At 45.8% G+C, this 16,639-nt stretch overlaps 1 protein-coding gene across 1 annotated transcript in view; it reads right to left on the bottom strand.

Moving 5' to 3' along the window:
* Positions 1–292: 292 nt before the first annotated feature.
* Positions 293–16,639, bottom strand: part of LOC108801457 (dynein beta chain, ciliary-like) — a 32,451-nt gene continuing 16,104 nt past the window's right edge. The window contains exons 5-10 of the mRNA XM_018573346.1: positions 16,372–16,583; positions 14,807–15,040; positions 8,322–8,489; positions 3,323–3,439; positions 506–656; positions 293–411 (exon numbers count right to left, since the gene is read on the bottom strand). Coding sequence (XP_018428848.1) covers positions 293–411; positions 506–656; positions 3,323–3,439; positions 8,322–8,489; positions 14,807–15,040; positions 16,372–16,583 — 1,001 coding nt within the window. The remainder of the gene's footprint in view (positions 412–505; positions 657–3,322; positions 3,440–8,321; positions 8,490–14,806; positions 15,041–16,371; positions 16,584–16,639) is intronic.

Raw genomic sequence — 16,639 nt, forward strand, 5'->3', positions numbered from 1 at the left:
AGTGATTGGTAGCGGTGTAGAAGAACACTGGAGTCAGTTATAGCAGCAAATCTGTATTCAGCTACAACACGCCAGAGAAAACAAGCTGAGAGATCTGTACCTGCTGCATCTCCCTGCTACAAAGTCATCGGTCCTGAAACAAAACATTAGTCATTCTATAAAATAAAACAAACCGACTTCATCTGTGCAAAATCTGACAACACCGAGCAGCACTAAATAACTGCCGTGTCCTCTCTAGCGTAGCGACGTTTACTCGTCTGCCTGTCCATAAACAGGGCGATATGAAGAGGACTCACGGGTGTGTGATGTGCCGGAAGTTGCTGTAAGGGATTTGCAGTCTCTCTCTCAGTTCATTGGCCCAGTTCAGGTTACCAGCCACCAGCGGCATATTCGTATGTATGTGATGATATCCTGTGAGCAAGGAGAAGGTTATGCGTGGGTCTGGAACATTTTACACCTTTTTGTAATGAGAGATATATCATTGTGGACACGGAGCTGAATGTACCTTGCTCCACGTCTTCCATCATGTGATGGTCAAAGATGGCCTTCGCGTCGTCCAGCTCCTGGTCAAACATGGAAACAAGCAGGGGGTACTTATCAAACGCATCCTGCGCTATCAGCGGACGGTCCAGGAGACTTCCGAACATATCCACCAGCTGGAAAGAAAAGCACACAGACTATGAGACCCTCTTGTTCATAACAATTGTACAAGATGTTATGTACATTCTATAAACCTCCCCCCGCCCCCGACCACATGACAGGAGAGCAAATCTCAATTTACTTAGGCATAGAACTCTGAATTTTGGCAAATCTTGCTTAGGAGATTTAATGTGGCCAATTCACCAGCTGTGCATTTTTTAACAGGTTTGATATCTACCTGATTGTTATTTTCTTATACATTGGCCTAGTCACGTTTTTTTGATCCCATTCCATCATAGCCAGAATTACGGAAATATAAAAAGATTTTTGTTCTCGTAGTTCAAAACAAACCAGACCAGTATGTGTATTTGCTTTTAACCTTACCTGGACTGTTTTAATGACTATTTACAATGGGGCTGTATTAAAAGTTTCGGGCTTTCCAGGCTCTGCCAAGTATTGTTTATGGCCAGCCTCATTAGCAGGTTGTGCAGACCCTAAACCAAGCAGGACTTATGATATTGCTAGAGGTCTTATGACCTTCTGTTAATAGAGTCTAAGGGCGATTTATAATGGCCTGCTGTGTGCCTAGAACTGATTGTTTAATCTGATTGTTTTGAAGCTTACTTGCACACTGTGGAGAAATGAGGATGGTACTGTGTTCACTACAACTCCCCATATTCTTCCCACTAATTGGGAATCATCAGACCTCATTATCAACAAATAAGCATTGACACGAGGTAAAATAAGAGGCTGTGTATGTGTGTTAGTGTGCGTTGCCCTTCATGGTCAATGGTTCCCCAATGTGTACGCAGACTTAGAAAGTGCCCCTGCCCCTCAGCATGCCAATTGTAATAAAGAACACATGTCCTGCCTTGTTGGGAAGTAAAATGGTTATTTCAATATGGGTTTTTTTTGGTCCTTGGATGCATTGAAAGTGAACTCAATGTACTGTATGTCAACAAGAAGGAGCACAAATGCCCTAAGGGTGCCCCCTCTCCTCCACCCAAGAAGGTTGGGAAAAATATCGCAGACCTATAAAAAAAAAATGGAGTTAATTCCGGTATTTCAGTGACCATTTTAAGGTTTTTTAAAAAGCTACAGGTTAGATAACAAGGCTACTAGTGCGCAGGGTTGTAACTACGAATCATGGGACCCCATAGCAAAATTTTGATAAGGGCTCCCCCCGGCTAACTCTTGCAGTGTCCACTGAGGACAGACAACAGGAGAATGGTCAGCATAGTCAGTACCTACAAGGGAGCAGAGCTGGGGATAAACGTTATAGTCTTAGTAGCAAAAATAATACTAACCATAATTATATTTATATGAGTGCTAGGACAGCGCTAGGCAAAGCTTCTCATTGCACGGAGGGTGGGGGTGGAGGGGGGAGCTGAGGTATGACTGTAGCTCTTCTATATGAAAAGTTATGTTTCCCTTTAAGCCTGCCAAAAAAAAACATATATGTCGAAGATATTTGTGGTTGACACTTTAAAATATGCAATTGCAGAGAACAGAATAAAACATACCACAGAGTTATGTCTAAAACATCCATTCTGAAGTTTATTGCGGTGCATTACGTTTTGATATATAGGATAAGAAAGGAGGTGATGTAGCAATGATGTATGCAGGTCTAGCGAATGGGATATTGTAACTCTATTAAAGGTTAGCAGATATCCTGAAGTTGCGAGACTAAAGGAGAGGTGAGAGTGCTCGTGTGCGAAATCTCAGTCTTTTCTCAAAATGGATATATAGTTCCTTTATACATAAACAAATGCTCTTTTACCTAAAGTGACACTAAATTCAGGAGTTAAAGTGACATTAAACCCTCAGATTTTTTAACATAAACCAATACTGTAATGTGCGCCTTACTGTAATCCACGTTAGTTTCCCTTCTCTTTGCTGCTCTTCCTTTTAAATCCTCATCTCTTCTCATGCCTGGGGAGAACTTCCCTTTGCAGCTGAGTGCCTCTTCCTGTAGTGCTGGCTCAGGTTGTGAACCTTCAAGTCCCCCAATGCTGTTAATAGTGAAGGGACTTGAATGTATTTTTAGGACTTCGAGGAGAACTATGGGGTCAGTGTTTTCCCCCATAGTTCTCCTTAGGGTAACGGGAGGACACAAACTAGCGTCCTCCCATCACCCTAGGCTCAGTATATAGGGAGCTACAGCTCGCGGTATACTGAGAAGCTGCAGCCGGAGAGGATCCCGACGTAGATGCCGGGATCCGCCCAGCTGCGTGACTGACAGCGGGCTCTGCCTATCTAGAGGCAGAGCCAACTTTACCCGCCCCCTTCCCCATCCGTTCCGCCAGTCAGCGCTGGCAGATCGGAGCGGGGAGAGGGGAATCCAGCCCCTCCCCCTGTCACGGCAGAGAGCCATGGCAGGATCGAGAGGTGAGCGAACGCCGGAATGTGTTCGCTCACCTCCCGATCTACTGAGCCGACCTGTGACAGTCTCATTGTCACAGGTCGGCTAGAACTATGAGGTGAGTGAAAAGCACTCCCCTCATAGTTCTCCTTTAACTCCTGAGTTTAGTGTCACTTCAATATGAACATCATGGAGGATTTCTCTTTCACGTGTTACACCACTGCTTGAGCAGAATCAGAGTCTGTGGAGAGAGGCATTTATATGGCATTAGACATCTGCTACATGATTATACCTGTCCTTCCTCGAGGACGTGCTACATACCCTGAAGGAGTGCTCCAGGCCTGAGGTGTCATCGAACGCCAGGCAGAACAAGGTGCCCAGACGTCTGTCCATGTCCTGAACGCTCATCTGAAAATCCGCGACGTCCTCTTCAAACTCCTAACGAGGTGAAACAACATGAGGGTCAGTGAGAGTAAAAAGCACACAACTTGTCAGAACTAAACTCCGCCGCAACATCCAGAAGCCTGTAAGATGACCACAGACAATGTGGTCCAATGTGTACAGTCTGAACGTTCTGCCTGTCTGTCCACCTTGGGGAGTGTAGGGGATAATGAATGAATGAATGATCGCCATATTCATGATGACGTTTTCGTTGAACAGATCTTTCCTCTGAACAAGTAGGGATTGGATAGTAAGTGATGTGCACCCCACACATGGCCAATTACACGCAGATTGGGCTACAGCCAATGGTCCATTTCAATTGTTTTTTTACAAGGTATCACCTCCTGCATATCCTGCAGATTGTCATCAAATGTCTATGGCCGCCATTACTCTTAAAGCGTTTGTCCAGCCTTTTTTTAGTTTTGAACGGAGTAGAACCCCTTTCAGGTTTCCACTGCTATGCGGGGCTGGGTTAGAAAGACTTCCCCTTGCTTTCTGTGATTGAAGTTTCATTAGACAGGAAGTAAGACGAAATATCTGACGGGACGCAGACGAAAGTAAAAAGATAGGAGACAGAAGAAGGAGAGCTCCACAACAATCGTCTCCATCAGGTGGATACATTATTATGGAATTCAGGAGCCAGTCTGTCCAATACGGGAGTCGGGAGGATTTTTAGCAGCCAGCCCTATTGACAATAACCACAGAAAACCTCAAACTTCGGGTGCCAGCTGTACATAGAGCATTGGCCACCTGGCTCCTGGAATTTGTCCATCCCTGGTCTAAAGTCTGAAAGCATTTACGCCAATGTAGAAGAAGCCAAAACATGGTCGCTGTACTCATCAGGGCTAGAAACGGCACAATTAATTTAAATTAAAAGAGAACTTTTAGGTAAGTGTTCCCCATAGTTCTCTTAAGGGTCACGGGAGGACATGTACTAGCCTCCTTCCGTGACCCGAAGCTCAGTATATCGTGAGCTACCGCTCTCTATATAATGAGACCGCAGCAGCCGGGACGGATCCCGACATTACTGTCGAGATCCACCCAGTTGCGTGAGTGACAGCCGGCTCTGCCTATCGAGAGGCAGAGCCAGCTGTGCCCGCCCCCTCCCCCGTCCGGTCCGCCAGTCAGCGCTGGAGGATCGGAGAGGGGAGGGGGGAATCCCTGCAGGGAGCCGTGACTGACAGTCATGGCTCTCTACAGGGAGATGATCGAGAAGTGATCTCGGCGCGTAGGTGTTTGCTCACGTCCCGATCTATTGAGCCGACCTGTGACAGTTTCATTGTCACACGTCGGCTCGAACTATGAGGATGAGTGGAAATCTCTCACCTCATACTTCTCCTTTAAATATGCAAAAGAGACAATCAGTTTCATAAGAAGAAACTCTGAGGAAGGATAAAAAAGATCACTGTGCTAGTTGTATGACAAAGCTAATGATCGGGTGAGGAGGATCCATGCCGGGACAATGTGTACCTGTGTGCTATAATGCATTTTTCAGTAAAGCTTGAGGAGTGCGACCAGACTTTTTGTCTGTGAATAACTGCGGATGCTAGAGCAAAACGGGCTCGGCCGGTGCCTCTAGTGCTGCTGTGAAAGTAGCAGTGATATTGGGCTACGGAAGGTAGAGATCACTGTGCTGCTTCACCTTTCACTGTCCAGTCACTGGCTGGGGGCATGTCCAGGATGGCCTGGAAGTGGGTTGAATATGGAAGGTAGAGATCACTGTGCTGCTTCTCCTTTCACTGTCCAGTCACTGGATGGGGGCATGTCCAGGATGGCCTGGAAGTGGGTTGAATATGGAAGGTAGAGATCACTGTGCTGCTTCTCCTTTCACTGGCTGGGGGCATGTCCAGGATGGCCTGGAAGTGGGTTGAATATGGAAGGTAGAGATCACTGTGCTGCTTCTCCTTTCACTGTCCAGTCACTGGCTGGGGGCATGTCCAGGATGGCCTGGAAGTGGGTTGAATATGGAAGGTAGAGATCACTGTGCTGCTTCTCCTTTCACTGTCCAGTCACTGGCTGGGGGCATGTCCAGGATGGCCTGGAAGTGGGTTGAATATGGAAGGTAGATATCACTGTGCTGCTTCACCTTTCACTGTCCAGTCACTGGCTGGAAGCATGTCCAGGTTGACCTGGAAGTGGGTTGAATATGGAACGTAGATATCACTGTGCTGCTTCTCCTTTCACTGTCCAGTCACTGCCCTGGGGGCATGTCCGGGATGACCTGGAAGTGGGTTGAATATGGAAGGTAGATATCACTGTGCTGCTTCACCTTTCACTGTCCAGTCACTGGCTGGAAGCATGTCCAGGTTGACCTGGAAGTGGGTTGAATATGGAACGTAGATATCACTGTGCTGCTTCTCCTTTCACTGTCCAGTCACTGCCCTGGGGGCATGTCCGGGATGGCCTGGAAGTGGGTTGAATATGGAAGGTAGATATCACTGTGCTGATTCACCTTTCACTGTCCAGTCACTGCCCTGGGGGCATGTCCGGGATGACCTGGAAGTGGGTTGAATATGGAAGGTAGATATCACTGTGCTGATTCACCTTTCACTGTCCAGTCACTGCCCTGGGGGCATGTCCGGGATGACCTGGAAGTGGGTTGAATGATGCTGACCATCAGACTGAGGCCATCTGGTGGCAGAAAAAAAGTACTGCAGGGAAAAATCTCTGGACTAAAGGTGAATAAGGTTTGTGTCTTCGTCTTTTAATGGGGCTATTCATTTTTATCTCCTTATTGTTGGCTGGTGTTCTTCTTAAAACATCTACAAAAATACAGCCTGGCAGATCTACTATTCCTAGCCAGAATGCTTGCTGTTAGCCGCAGACACAACAATCGTCGCCTGATCCTGCACAAACTCTGAAGTCTGTAGTCTCTGGATGGTTATATACGGCGTCTCACCTGAAAATCTGATATTTTATTTCTTGTTATTATGTATTGAGGCCTTAAATTCAGTTTGCGTGGTAAGTTCGGCCCTCGTTTGTCAAGGTGACGGGCCTTCTCGCTAACAGATCGCCGCGCGCTCTGATGTGCAGCCTCTGGCAGAACATGAAACAATCTCATCCTTTAAGGGTTTGGATATCAGTCTAATAAAAACTTTGATTAGCTGGCTAATTAAGCCCTCGCAACAGATGACTGGAGGAATAATAATCAGCCGGTCCTGTCAAGGGCGAGGAGATTGATCGCACTCCGCCGCAGAGGGTCATCCGTAGCACATGCAGCTCAAAGGATGGCCCCCCGCTCTGAAAGCCCCCCTAATTCTGGGAAGTGCTGATGATTGGCAGGTAGTCTGCTCAGCAACAAGGCTCTAAGACGGAGTTAAATTACCGTCTGAGGAGCCCAGAGACTGTCACGTCCGACCCCTTGTGTCCATCTGACACGCTACATGTGGAAAGGAACCACGTACATTGCTGCTGCTGGACGTGCTGGAGGATTCTGTAGCCCCGACTGCCCAGAGGAGCCACGTGCTGAATTTCAAGAGACGAATGCCAAGCAGATAGAAAAAGAAGATCACAATCTAACTTTATTGTGTATTTATCCATTTTTAAATTACGGCTAGTAAAAATACCTGAAACCTGTCTTTATATTACCTTCCTCTGCATAATAGTACTGGGAGAGGGAATGCAGAAGTTTAAAGCTGAACTCCGGGCAATCAGCTGGGTACACACATTAAAATACATATATGGGCGCTGTTTTGCCTGCCAAAACTTGTCAATCAAGTTCTGAGATTTACACGGCTCTGCCAGGCAGCACAGCCCTGACTGGCAGGGCAGGAGACTTGATTTGAACTCTGCTGCGTTTCAGTAAAACTTTCAGGTCCGGTCCCTCCCCAGCCTGTGACTGGACAGTGAAAAGAGGAGCAGTGGACTAATGAGCTCATCTTTCTGTTACTCTCTTTTCCAATCAGTATGCTCCTTGTTCGCACTGGAGCACTGCAGCTCAACCTATTGGCTCCTTGTACTGCTTCTCTCTCTCCCTGTCTGAACTCTGCTGCACAAAATTGCAAGACGTTGCTACCAATCAAACTCAGATACTTCCACTGCTTGCATTAAAAATTATACCTTTAATGGAGAACTATGAGGCAAGTGATTTTCACTCAACCACATAGTTTGAGCCGGCGTGTGACAATGAAACTGTCACAGGTCGGCTCTATAGATCGGGAAGTGAGCGAACACATACCATCGCTCGCTCACTTTCCGATCATCTCCCTGCAGAGAGCCGTGACTGTCAGTCACTGCTCCCCGCAGGCATTACCCCCCCTCCCCCCACTCCGATCCTCCAGCGCTGACTGGAGAAACGGATGGGGTAGGGAAGGGCACAGCTGGCTCTGCCTCTAGATAGGCAGAGCCCGCTGTCACTCACGCAGCTGGATGGATCTCAACAGCACATGCACAGTGAGCCGATCTGCCCTGGAACAGCTGACAAACCGTTGGAATGCTTGACCTAATGGGCGGTCACACATTCCATCACTGTAAAACTGGGCGGGATTACTTTTGAATGTGTGACCCCGTCACTGGTCACACATTCCAACGTAGTCACAAACTTTGATAGAACACCGGCAGATTTGGGCCTGAAACGAGGACCGGAGAGGGCTAAATATTAAAAAATGTTTTCAGCAGCACAGGAAGTGAGGGGAATCTCCGTAACGGAGCCCTGGATAGCAGGTACATACCTGAAAGAGGTTCAGATCCCTTCCTATTCCACCCAAAACTGAGGAAAAAAAAAGTTTTAGTTGGAAACACACTTTAAGGTTACTGATCCTTCCTTGGAGGAAAGGGAAGGAATATGTGGAGAGGATCTACAGAGGTTCTGATCTGGACAGATGTCCCACCATTCACCATCCTGAGGGGGATGTATGGATGCTGTGAGCAGACGTAATACCTTGTTCTCGTTGTCCAAGCAGTCGTAGGTCTTGTCAGAGAACACTTTGTACATTTCCTGAAACTCCTGGTACATATCCGCCACTGTCTGACTTAAAACTTTTCCCTTAACCCCTCCGAACTCGATTTTCTCCAGTTTTATCATGTCCAGCGCTGCGAGTAACAAACCCTGTAGAGACAAAACACTGATCAGCACGAGGGGACAGCATGCGAAGGCGAGAGGACATCATCGTCAGCTGAAGACAAAGACGTGCAAAGTATTAATCTAAAGAAACCAATCAGAATACAACTTTCTGTGAACTGAATGGAGATCTACCATCAACATCATAGAAGAGATCAAAGATCACCAGGGCGCAGTACACTTTTTCTTTTTTTTCCTAGCAACACCCCAGTAAAACGTATGGAAGGTGTAAAATGTTCAGGGGTCAGGAATAAGTAATGCGGAGTTCAGAGAGGTCAGTAGTATTTAACACAGAGTGCAGGGGTCAGGAATATGTAACACAGGGTGCAAAGGCTAGTAGAATTAACCGCAGAGTGTAGAGGTCAGTAGTATGGAATGCAGAGTGCAGGGATCAGTAGAAAGTAACGCAGAGCTCAGAGATCAGTAGTACGTAAGACAGAGTGTAGGAGTCAGGAGTATGCAACAGAGTCTCCAGAGGTCAGTAGTATGGACTGCAGCATTCAGAGGTCAGTAGTATGGACTGCAGAGGTCAGTAGCATGGAATGCAGAGCGCAGGGATCAGTAGAAAGTAACGCAGAGCTCAGAGATCAGGAGTATGTAAGACAGAGTGTAGGAGTCAGGAGTATGTAACAGAGTCTCCAGAGGTCAGTAGTATGGACTGCAGCATTCAGAGGTCAGTAGTATGGGCTGCAGAGCTCAGTAGTATGTAACACAGAGTGCAGAGGTCAGTAGCATGGAATGCAGAGCACAGGGATCAGTAGAAAGTAATGCAGAGTTCAGAGGTCAGTAGTGTGGAATGATAAGTACAGGGGTCAAAAGAAAGTAACGCAGAGCTCAAAGATCAGTAGTATGTAACAAAGAGTGTAGGAGTCAGAAGTATGTAACAAAGAGTCCAGAGTTCAGTAGTATGGGCTGCAGAGTTCAGAGGTCAGTAGTATGGACTGCAATGTGTAGAGGTCAGTAGTATGGACTGCAATGTGTAGAGGTCAGTAGTAAGTAATGCAGAGTTTAGGGATCAGTAGTAATGCAAAGTTCAGGGGTCAGGAGTAAGTAACACAGAGTGAAGGAGTCAGGAGCATATAACGCAGAGTCCAGAGGTCAGTAGTATGGAATGCAGAGTTTAGGGACCAGTAGTATGGAACACAGAGTGCAGGAGTATGTAATGCAGAGTCAAGAAGGAGCCTAGAAGGAGCCTAGAACTTCCTTCAGCTCTGCATTACCATTGTTCTACCCATCACTTGCCACGAATGATGGGTAGATCGCGGTCAAAAGGCTGCCGACCCTTGCATGAAGTATAATTCTTTGTAATACCAAATTAAAGTAGATGTAATGACTAACTGGACAAACAAGTAAAAGAGATTTTAGTGATTGGGTTTACATTTGCTTTGAGGCAAGAAGTAAAAAAAGACTTTAGGGAGACATTAAGACTTTTATCTGAATAATATAAATACAAATAATAATAATGTTAAAGTGAACCTTTCCCCCCGTTTCACTAAAAATCGCACCAGCATTCAGCTCTGCATGCGGATATGAACTCATCTCACTTTCATTAGTTAAACAAACATAGTTTTCTTTTATTTACAAGGACAGCATTTCTACTTCCTGGTCCTCTTTGGCACAAATGATGTCATCTGTGCCCAAGCATTGCATGCAGGGAAGGTTACATCAGCAGAGCATTGCTGGGAAATCTCATCTGTAATCTCACGAGATCTCAGGGAAAGGCATTTTCCTCCCCTGAGATGATGTGCATGGTCACATGCCCTAGTCACATGTGCCAGGGTTCCAGGAAGCTAATGAAGATATATTAATCTGCCCTTAGTAAAAATGGCCGCTGTGAGAAGACTAGGGAAGAAAAGAAAAATAAGATATGCTAAGAATAAAAAGCCGGCAATGATCTAGAGGTGCCTGTTTTGTAGATCGTCATCACTAAACATTTCTAAAGGGGCCCTTGCTGTCATTTTGAAGATAAGGGTAAAGTTCCTCTTTCTTTATTGTTTTACAACAAAAGCGGAGTTGGATATCACTGCCAGGCAATACAAATTAAGTATCATCCGTCGTGGTGAATTGTGAAGTTTTCTCATGTTGTTCCTGCCTGAAGACCTGCAAGTAATATATTCTATGGCTAAAACGTTGTGTAATCTGCCTCCTTAGGCATTGGCCTGTGTCTACCAATCTGGACAGGCCCGATAGGGTCACCATAGACATGACATTCTGACTGTGCAATCAATTTTAGAAGTACCAAAACTACGTAAAATGACAGCCTAACTAATCTATCCAATCAATCCGTATCCAGTCAGGCAGACCCTTGCGCAACATAGTTGCAGGTAGACCCAAAAGTGATTGCGCAATCAGACTGTAGCGTGTGCGGTGAGCTGTAGACAGATTCAGGCACTCACTAAACTCACTCTTGGGTTTGCCTTTGGACTAATAGAGTTTCTCTTTCTTTTCGGTTAGCTCGGGCCAGCAGAAAGCCAGGAAGGGGTTACGGGAGACAGAAAAGAAATCGATAAAGTTTTGTATTCTGTCGGTGTTCCTGCGAGGGAGCAGAATGTTCCCGCTAATACTGTCCATTATTTTAACTGCAAGAGGAGACTCACTCCTGCAGCAGAACGAGGGCTGCAGGAAGGGAATAAAACAAAACACTAACTCGAAAACCTACGGAGCCGTAACTCTGGGAGCAGCCAAGAAGATGGAACACATTTAAAGTGGACCTGTCAAAAACCCAGACTATTCAATCTGAACATGTGATGTGAAAATGCATAAGCAGAGCTCATCTTCAGGCAGCTGAAGTCGTATGAAATTTCCAACCATTCCTCTAAAAAAAATGTTGGTCCCACCCCCTTTCCTAACCTCTGAAGTCTCTGCATTGGTTTGTCTAGCTGCACATCACATTAAAGGACCAATAGGAAGGATCGAAAGCAGAAGGGGGGGGGGGGGGAGGAGCAAGCTAGAGTGGCCACTGAGTGGCCAGATTATACACTGACATACATTGAGTGGCCAGGTTATTATTACCACACCATCAGTACTTGGTTGGGCCGCCTCGTGACTCCACGAGATGATGAAAGGTGATGCGAGGAATCTGACACGGCACTGTTACCCTTCTGTTGTCTTGTACCAGTCTTGCCACTCTCCGTTCTGCCCTAACATTGACTGGTCGCTGACGGCCACAATTCGCACGTTCAGACCCAGATTTTCGGCTGACAGTCCAGTCTTTAAACACTTTAACAGCTGCTCTTGAACATTTAACGAATTCTGCTGTTTTGCTGATACTCGCTCCATGGCTCCGAGCGCCAACAATCATCCCACGTTCAAAGGCTGTTACATCGCGTTGTTTCCCCGTATCTTCAGAAACAAATCACTTCTACTGTCGTGGTAACCAACCTGCTTCCCTATTTATAATGGTCTGGCCCTCTAGCAACTTCAGCGCCAAATTATAGCTAATTTACCTACAAACGTCAGGTGGTCATAATAATCTGGCCACTCAGTGTATAACTTCAGCTGAGTTGTCTCTGAATCAATGGGGGTGCATTCCGCTTGTATTTTTTCTTCATCAGTGTTGGTCACCTTGAACTGGCCGGGTCTGACGGGTTTATTTGAAAAAGTCATTTTACCCAAGACCTGTATTTCACATTCTGGTAGATATAACTAAACCACATAATGGCATCAGGTCAATGACAGTTAGTGGCTTTGGTGCAGGGATTGAGGACAATGGCCACTAGGACAAATAGAGGGTGAATCTCCCCAGCGGGTTACACTTATGGCCTTTTGGATTGGATTGTAGGCCCTCCTTACTATCTTGTCTTCATGTCAGGAACCGGATGTGAACCCAGGGCCGATGCTGTAGCTGGCAGTGGTTCTACCTGCTGAGCCACCTTGGAACCTTGGATAGCTCCTTGCCTGATCTCCTGTGTAATCCTCAAAGTTTCTGCTGAACTCCTTGCTCCTCCCTTGAACTTCCTATTTAAGCCACGCCTCTGCACTAGCAATTAGTTTGTAGCGGGGCAATTCAACCTCAGATTCATTTACAGGCAATAACACCCTGACAAGGGTTCTAACCTTTCAACACTCAATATATATATCAAAGTTTTGGCTTTAGTTACATCCAAATATGTGACAAAAAAGGAAGTATTAATATAAAAACAAGCCACAGGAAAACTGTGACGAATGTTACCAGGATTGCAATAGATGACAACTATCTATCCATCATGTATTTTTCCATTTAATAAACCGAGAAGAGCTATCCACTACTCCAGCTCCGCCGCCGCCCCATGACAGGCTTTAATAGACCCGTGTGATAATAACATGTTCTTCGCACCTGCTCTGGCAGATGGGTCAGATCATTTATTTTCATCATTAGAACCGAAAGCTAAATGGAGTATTAAAAATAATACGCTCGGCTTTAACCGTCGTCTGCAGCTAATTCCTGTAAAAGAAGAAAACGTGTGCCGGGATGATTTCTAATCCTCCTTCCCGGCTTCACAGCGACGAGGATATCCCCCTCTGGAATGTAATTACTTCTCTGCAGTAAATTGGATTTATCTGTGTTAAGGCGAGTGCTAAGACACGAGCCGAGCGGGCCTGGCGGGGAGGAAAGGGTTACTCAGCCAGGGAAGGCATCAATTTTCTAAAATTTAGAAGACTTCAACCTGCATTGAAGATCAACTCCAACCAGATCTATAAAACACCTTTTTGTTAATGATTCTATTCCCTTAAAGTCACAAAACTCCATTCAGCCAATGTCATGGACATAACTGAAATCAGCCATGCAGTGGGAGTGGCTGCTCTGAAAGTTGACTGATGAAAGTAGGAGGTGATTAGGCAGACTATAAAAAGGTACATACATATCAAATATCTGACTGTCATGCAGAGCAGTTATCACTATCGGCCCTCTGATGGAAACTGCGTCTGCATTTTCATTCATACTGTGTATAGCCTGCAGTGTTCTGCAAAGTGTTCGCTGCATAAGGGTGCTCTCTGGGATAGGAAAAGGGTCCAATCACATGACAGGTCATGTGATAAGGCATTTTGGTGAAGTCAGCCAGAAGCAATTACTACACCCCACAACAATAGCTGTAGGTTGGCAGACCTCAAGCACAGAGCCTGCTGCTCTCCTGATGCATTTCGGGGCTCGTCCCCTTCACCCCTGGCTATACCAGTCTCTCCTCCATCTTCCCTTTATGTCAGTTTCAAAAGGGTGGAGCAATACCACACTGTGGTACCACACACATTGCCGTACTAGAGAGAAACGTGCTATTCCACGCATGTGCAGAAGATCACCTCCAGCCGTGCAAAAGCGCGCCAAAATGGAGCACAGGAAGTGCTCGAGCACCACCATATTTGCTGGATTATCTTTCAGCTCTCCTGTGTTCCTGTATTCCTGTTATATTTTTCTTGTCTTGCTTTAAAATCCGGATTGGACCTGACTATTCTTGTTTGCTGCCTGCCCCCTGACCTCGGATTGGATTACTGGACTTTGTTTTTGCCTGACCCCTTTGTACTGTGATTGCTCGATTAGATCTGACCTCGGATCGATTACTTGGATTTCGTTTAACCAGCATCACTGGATATCGGCTTGCACTGTGTTATCACCAATGGCACTCACGCCACTCACTGTCTACTTGGACTCTGTCCCCAACCTCAGAGTCCTCGGGACACGAGGTGCAAGGGAGGCCTCCTCACACGTTCAGTCTCTAACCAGGTACGTGACATGCAGATTATGGGAGCATGCTTACCTTTATTGTACCGGTCCAGTGCACCCCACTTTCTGGGCTTAGGTCACCCCTGAAAAAACAAAAACAATCCTGCCCTCTTCCTTCCCTATCCCACAATGCAATGTTCAATGCCTGGTCTGATCACATGTCAAAAACACCTTTCGGAACGCAGCTGTTGGGACTCTGGGGTCCTCATATAGCTTACAACCTACAGGGCGTGCTGGATGAGCTTTAGCAATCGATGCTTTTTTTTGTCACAGTATTTATCTAGTATTTATCTATCAGATTATAATTAAACATCATTTTTAGATACTTGTGTGATCCTGCCACGGAAATGTAAGATAATGCTGATCTTCTAAAACTGTACCAACAAACCAAACAACGAGAAGGTTCTGTTAGAAGAACAGCTTTGCCAGGCCCCCTAGATCCCCAGTAGGCGAGATATTTTTACCATATAGTATCACCTGTTAGTCTCTTGCTTTCTCCTCCTGTCCTGGTGGGCCTGAGTTGGTGTCTTATTTTTGCCCTCTTTGATAAAATAGCCCAGACCATCATTAACCCCAACATTCCAACACAGCCATCTCTTGCGCTCACCTCGATGGTCTCCAGCCTACTGATGAAACCTTCTAGCCTTGCAAAGACCAATATCGATGGAAAGTCCCAAGATATCACCTCTTGCCCATTCTTATAGTAGCTGGGTAGCTTCTCCCTTTGGTCTTCAAAGGTTTGTATCAGGAAGCGCAGTGTAGACAGAACCTCTTGGACTCTGGGGAGACTCTCCTCCACATCCCCCTTCAGCAGGTCTTCTGGGTTCAGATAATTTCGAGCCTACATTGGACCACAGGATAAAATAATTATGATGTATGGGCTGTTATATCTCTATACCTTGCTAAATAACTGCTGAGTTAAACAAGCTAGGCAGACTGAGGGTCTCTTGGGTTATGACCAAACTAACCAATTGGATTAAGCAGCAGTGAATCATAACCTGCAAATGTAATGAACACTTGCTCTCTATGAAAATACATATATCAGCCATTCTCAACCAGAGCTCTGGGGAACCCTAGGGTCTCTCAAGAGTATGCTAGGGGTTCTTAGAATAGCAAGTAGTGGCAAATGTACCTCCTGACTGAAGGTTCCTGCATAGTCCCAGGACCAACATCACCTGGCAAATTCATGGGATGATAAACAATGAACCACCTTTAGGTCTTGTCTAGGTACAACATATTCATCATTTATTTATTATTGTATCAACAACTTTCTAACCAAGCTATGAATCTTTAGCTGGGGTTCCCTGAGACTTGAAAATTATTTTAACGGTTCCTCTGAAGTGAAGGGGTTGAGACAGGCTGCACTGTATGGCCAGATGTTTGTGGACACCTGACCTTCATTCCTATATGAGCTTTATTGGACATCCCATTCCAAAACCGCGGGCATTTATATGGAGTTGCCCTCCTTTTTCAATACAACACCCTCCACTCTTCTGAGAAGGCTTTCCACAAGATTTTGGAGGGTGTCTGTGAATGTTTGTGCCTATTTGTGAGGCCAGATAAACAACAGATAAACAGTGTCACCAGCACTCCAAAGGTTGTCCAAGCAAAGTTCTTTTTATTCCATGTGTAAAGGTACATCACCAAGTGTTGAAATGTTTCGGGATGCATCCGGTTCCTTCATCAGGCAAAACAAAGTGCGGTGGGATCCCCTACATTTGTGAGGTCAGGTACTGATGTTGGATGAGGAGACCGGGTTCACAATTGGTGTTGCACATCATTCAAAAGGTGTTCAGTAAGGTTGGGGTCAGAACTTCAAGTCCACACCAAACTGGTTTTAACCAAGCTTAAATGGAGCTGGAACAGAATAGGGATTTCCTTGGAAGAGCACAATTCCATAAAATGTTTTTGTGGACGGTAAAATTACCAGAACTCTTCCCTGGAAACACCTGAACTCAATCATTTGGAGGGGGTCCACATAGTTCTGGCCATATAGTATCATTACAAATGATATACAGAAAATACACACATGATCACACATTCATAAGATTATTTACAATAAACTGATCACATTTACATGGTAAAATATTTCACAACAAAGGACAACGGACCGCAGAGTAAGACATATATATGTGGAGTTATGTCTGAGGGGGGCAATGCAGAGCCACTCACCTGCTGGATGAAGAGGTTGCAGATTTCTTGCAGAAGGACGATAATGCGGGTCGGGGTGTTGTAGTACTTGGAGTGAGCCCACACCAAACAGAGGACATGCATCAGAGGGGCAATCAGAGGCTTCACCTCATTAAATTCCACGCTCTCAATTTCTTCAAAATGGCGCTGGAGAGGTTTGAGGTGCAGATTGATGTCCTGAGCCTCCGACAAAGCTGGAGGTGAGAAGCAGATATTAAGAAGTACAGAAGAAATGCAGCACCCCACACCC

Source organism: Nanorana parkeri, unplaced genomic scaffold (genome assembly GCF_000935625.1).
Source record: "Nanorana parkeri isolate BGI_ZX_2015 unplaced genomic scaffold, ASM93562v1 scaffold47, whole genome shotgun sequence".
Lineage (NCBI taxonomy): Eukaryota > Metazoa > Chordata > Amphibia > Anura > Dicroglossidae > Nanorana > Nanorana parkeri.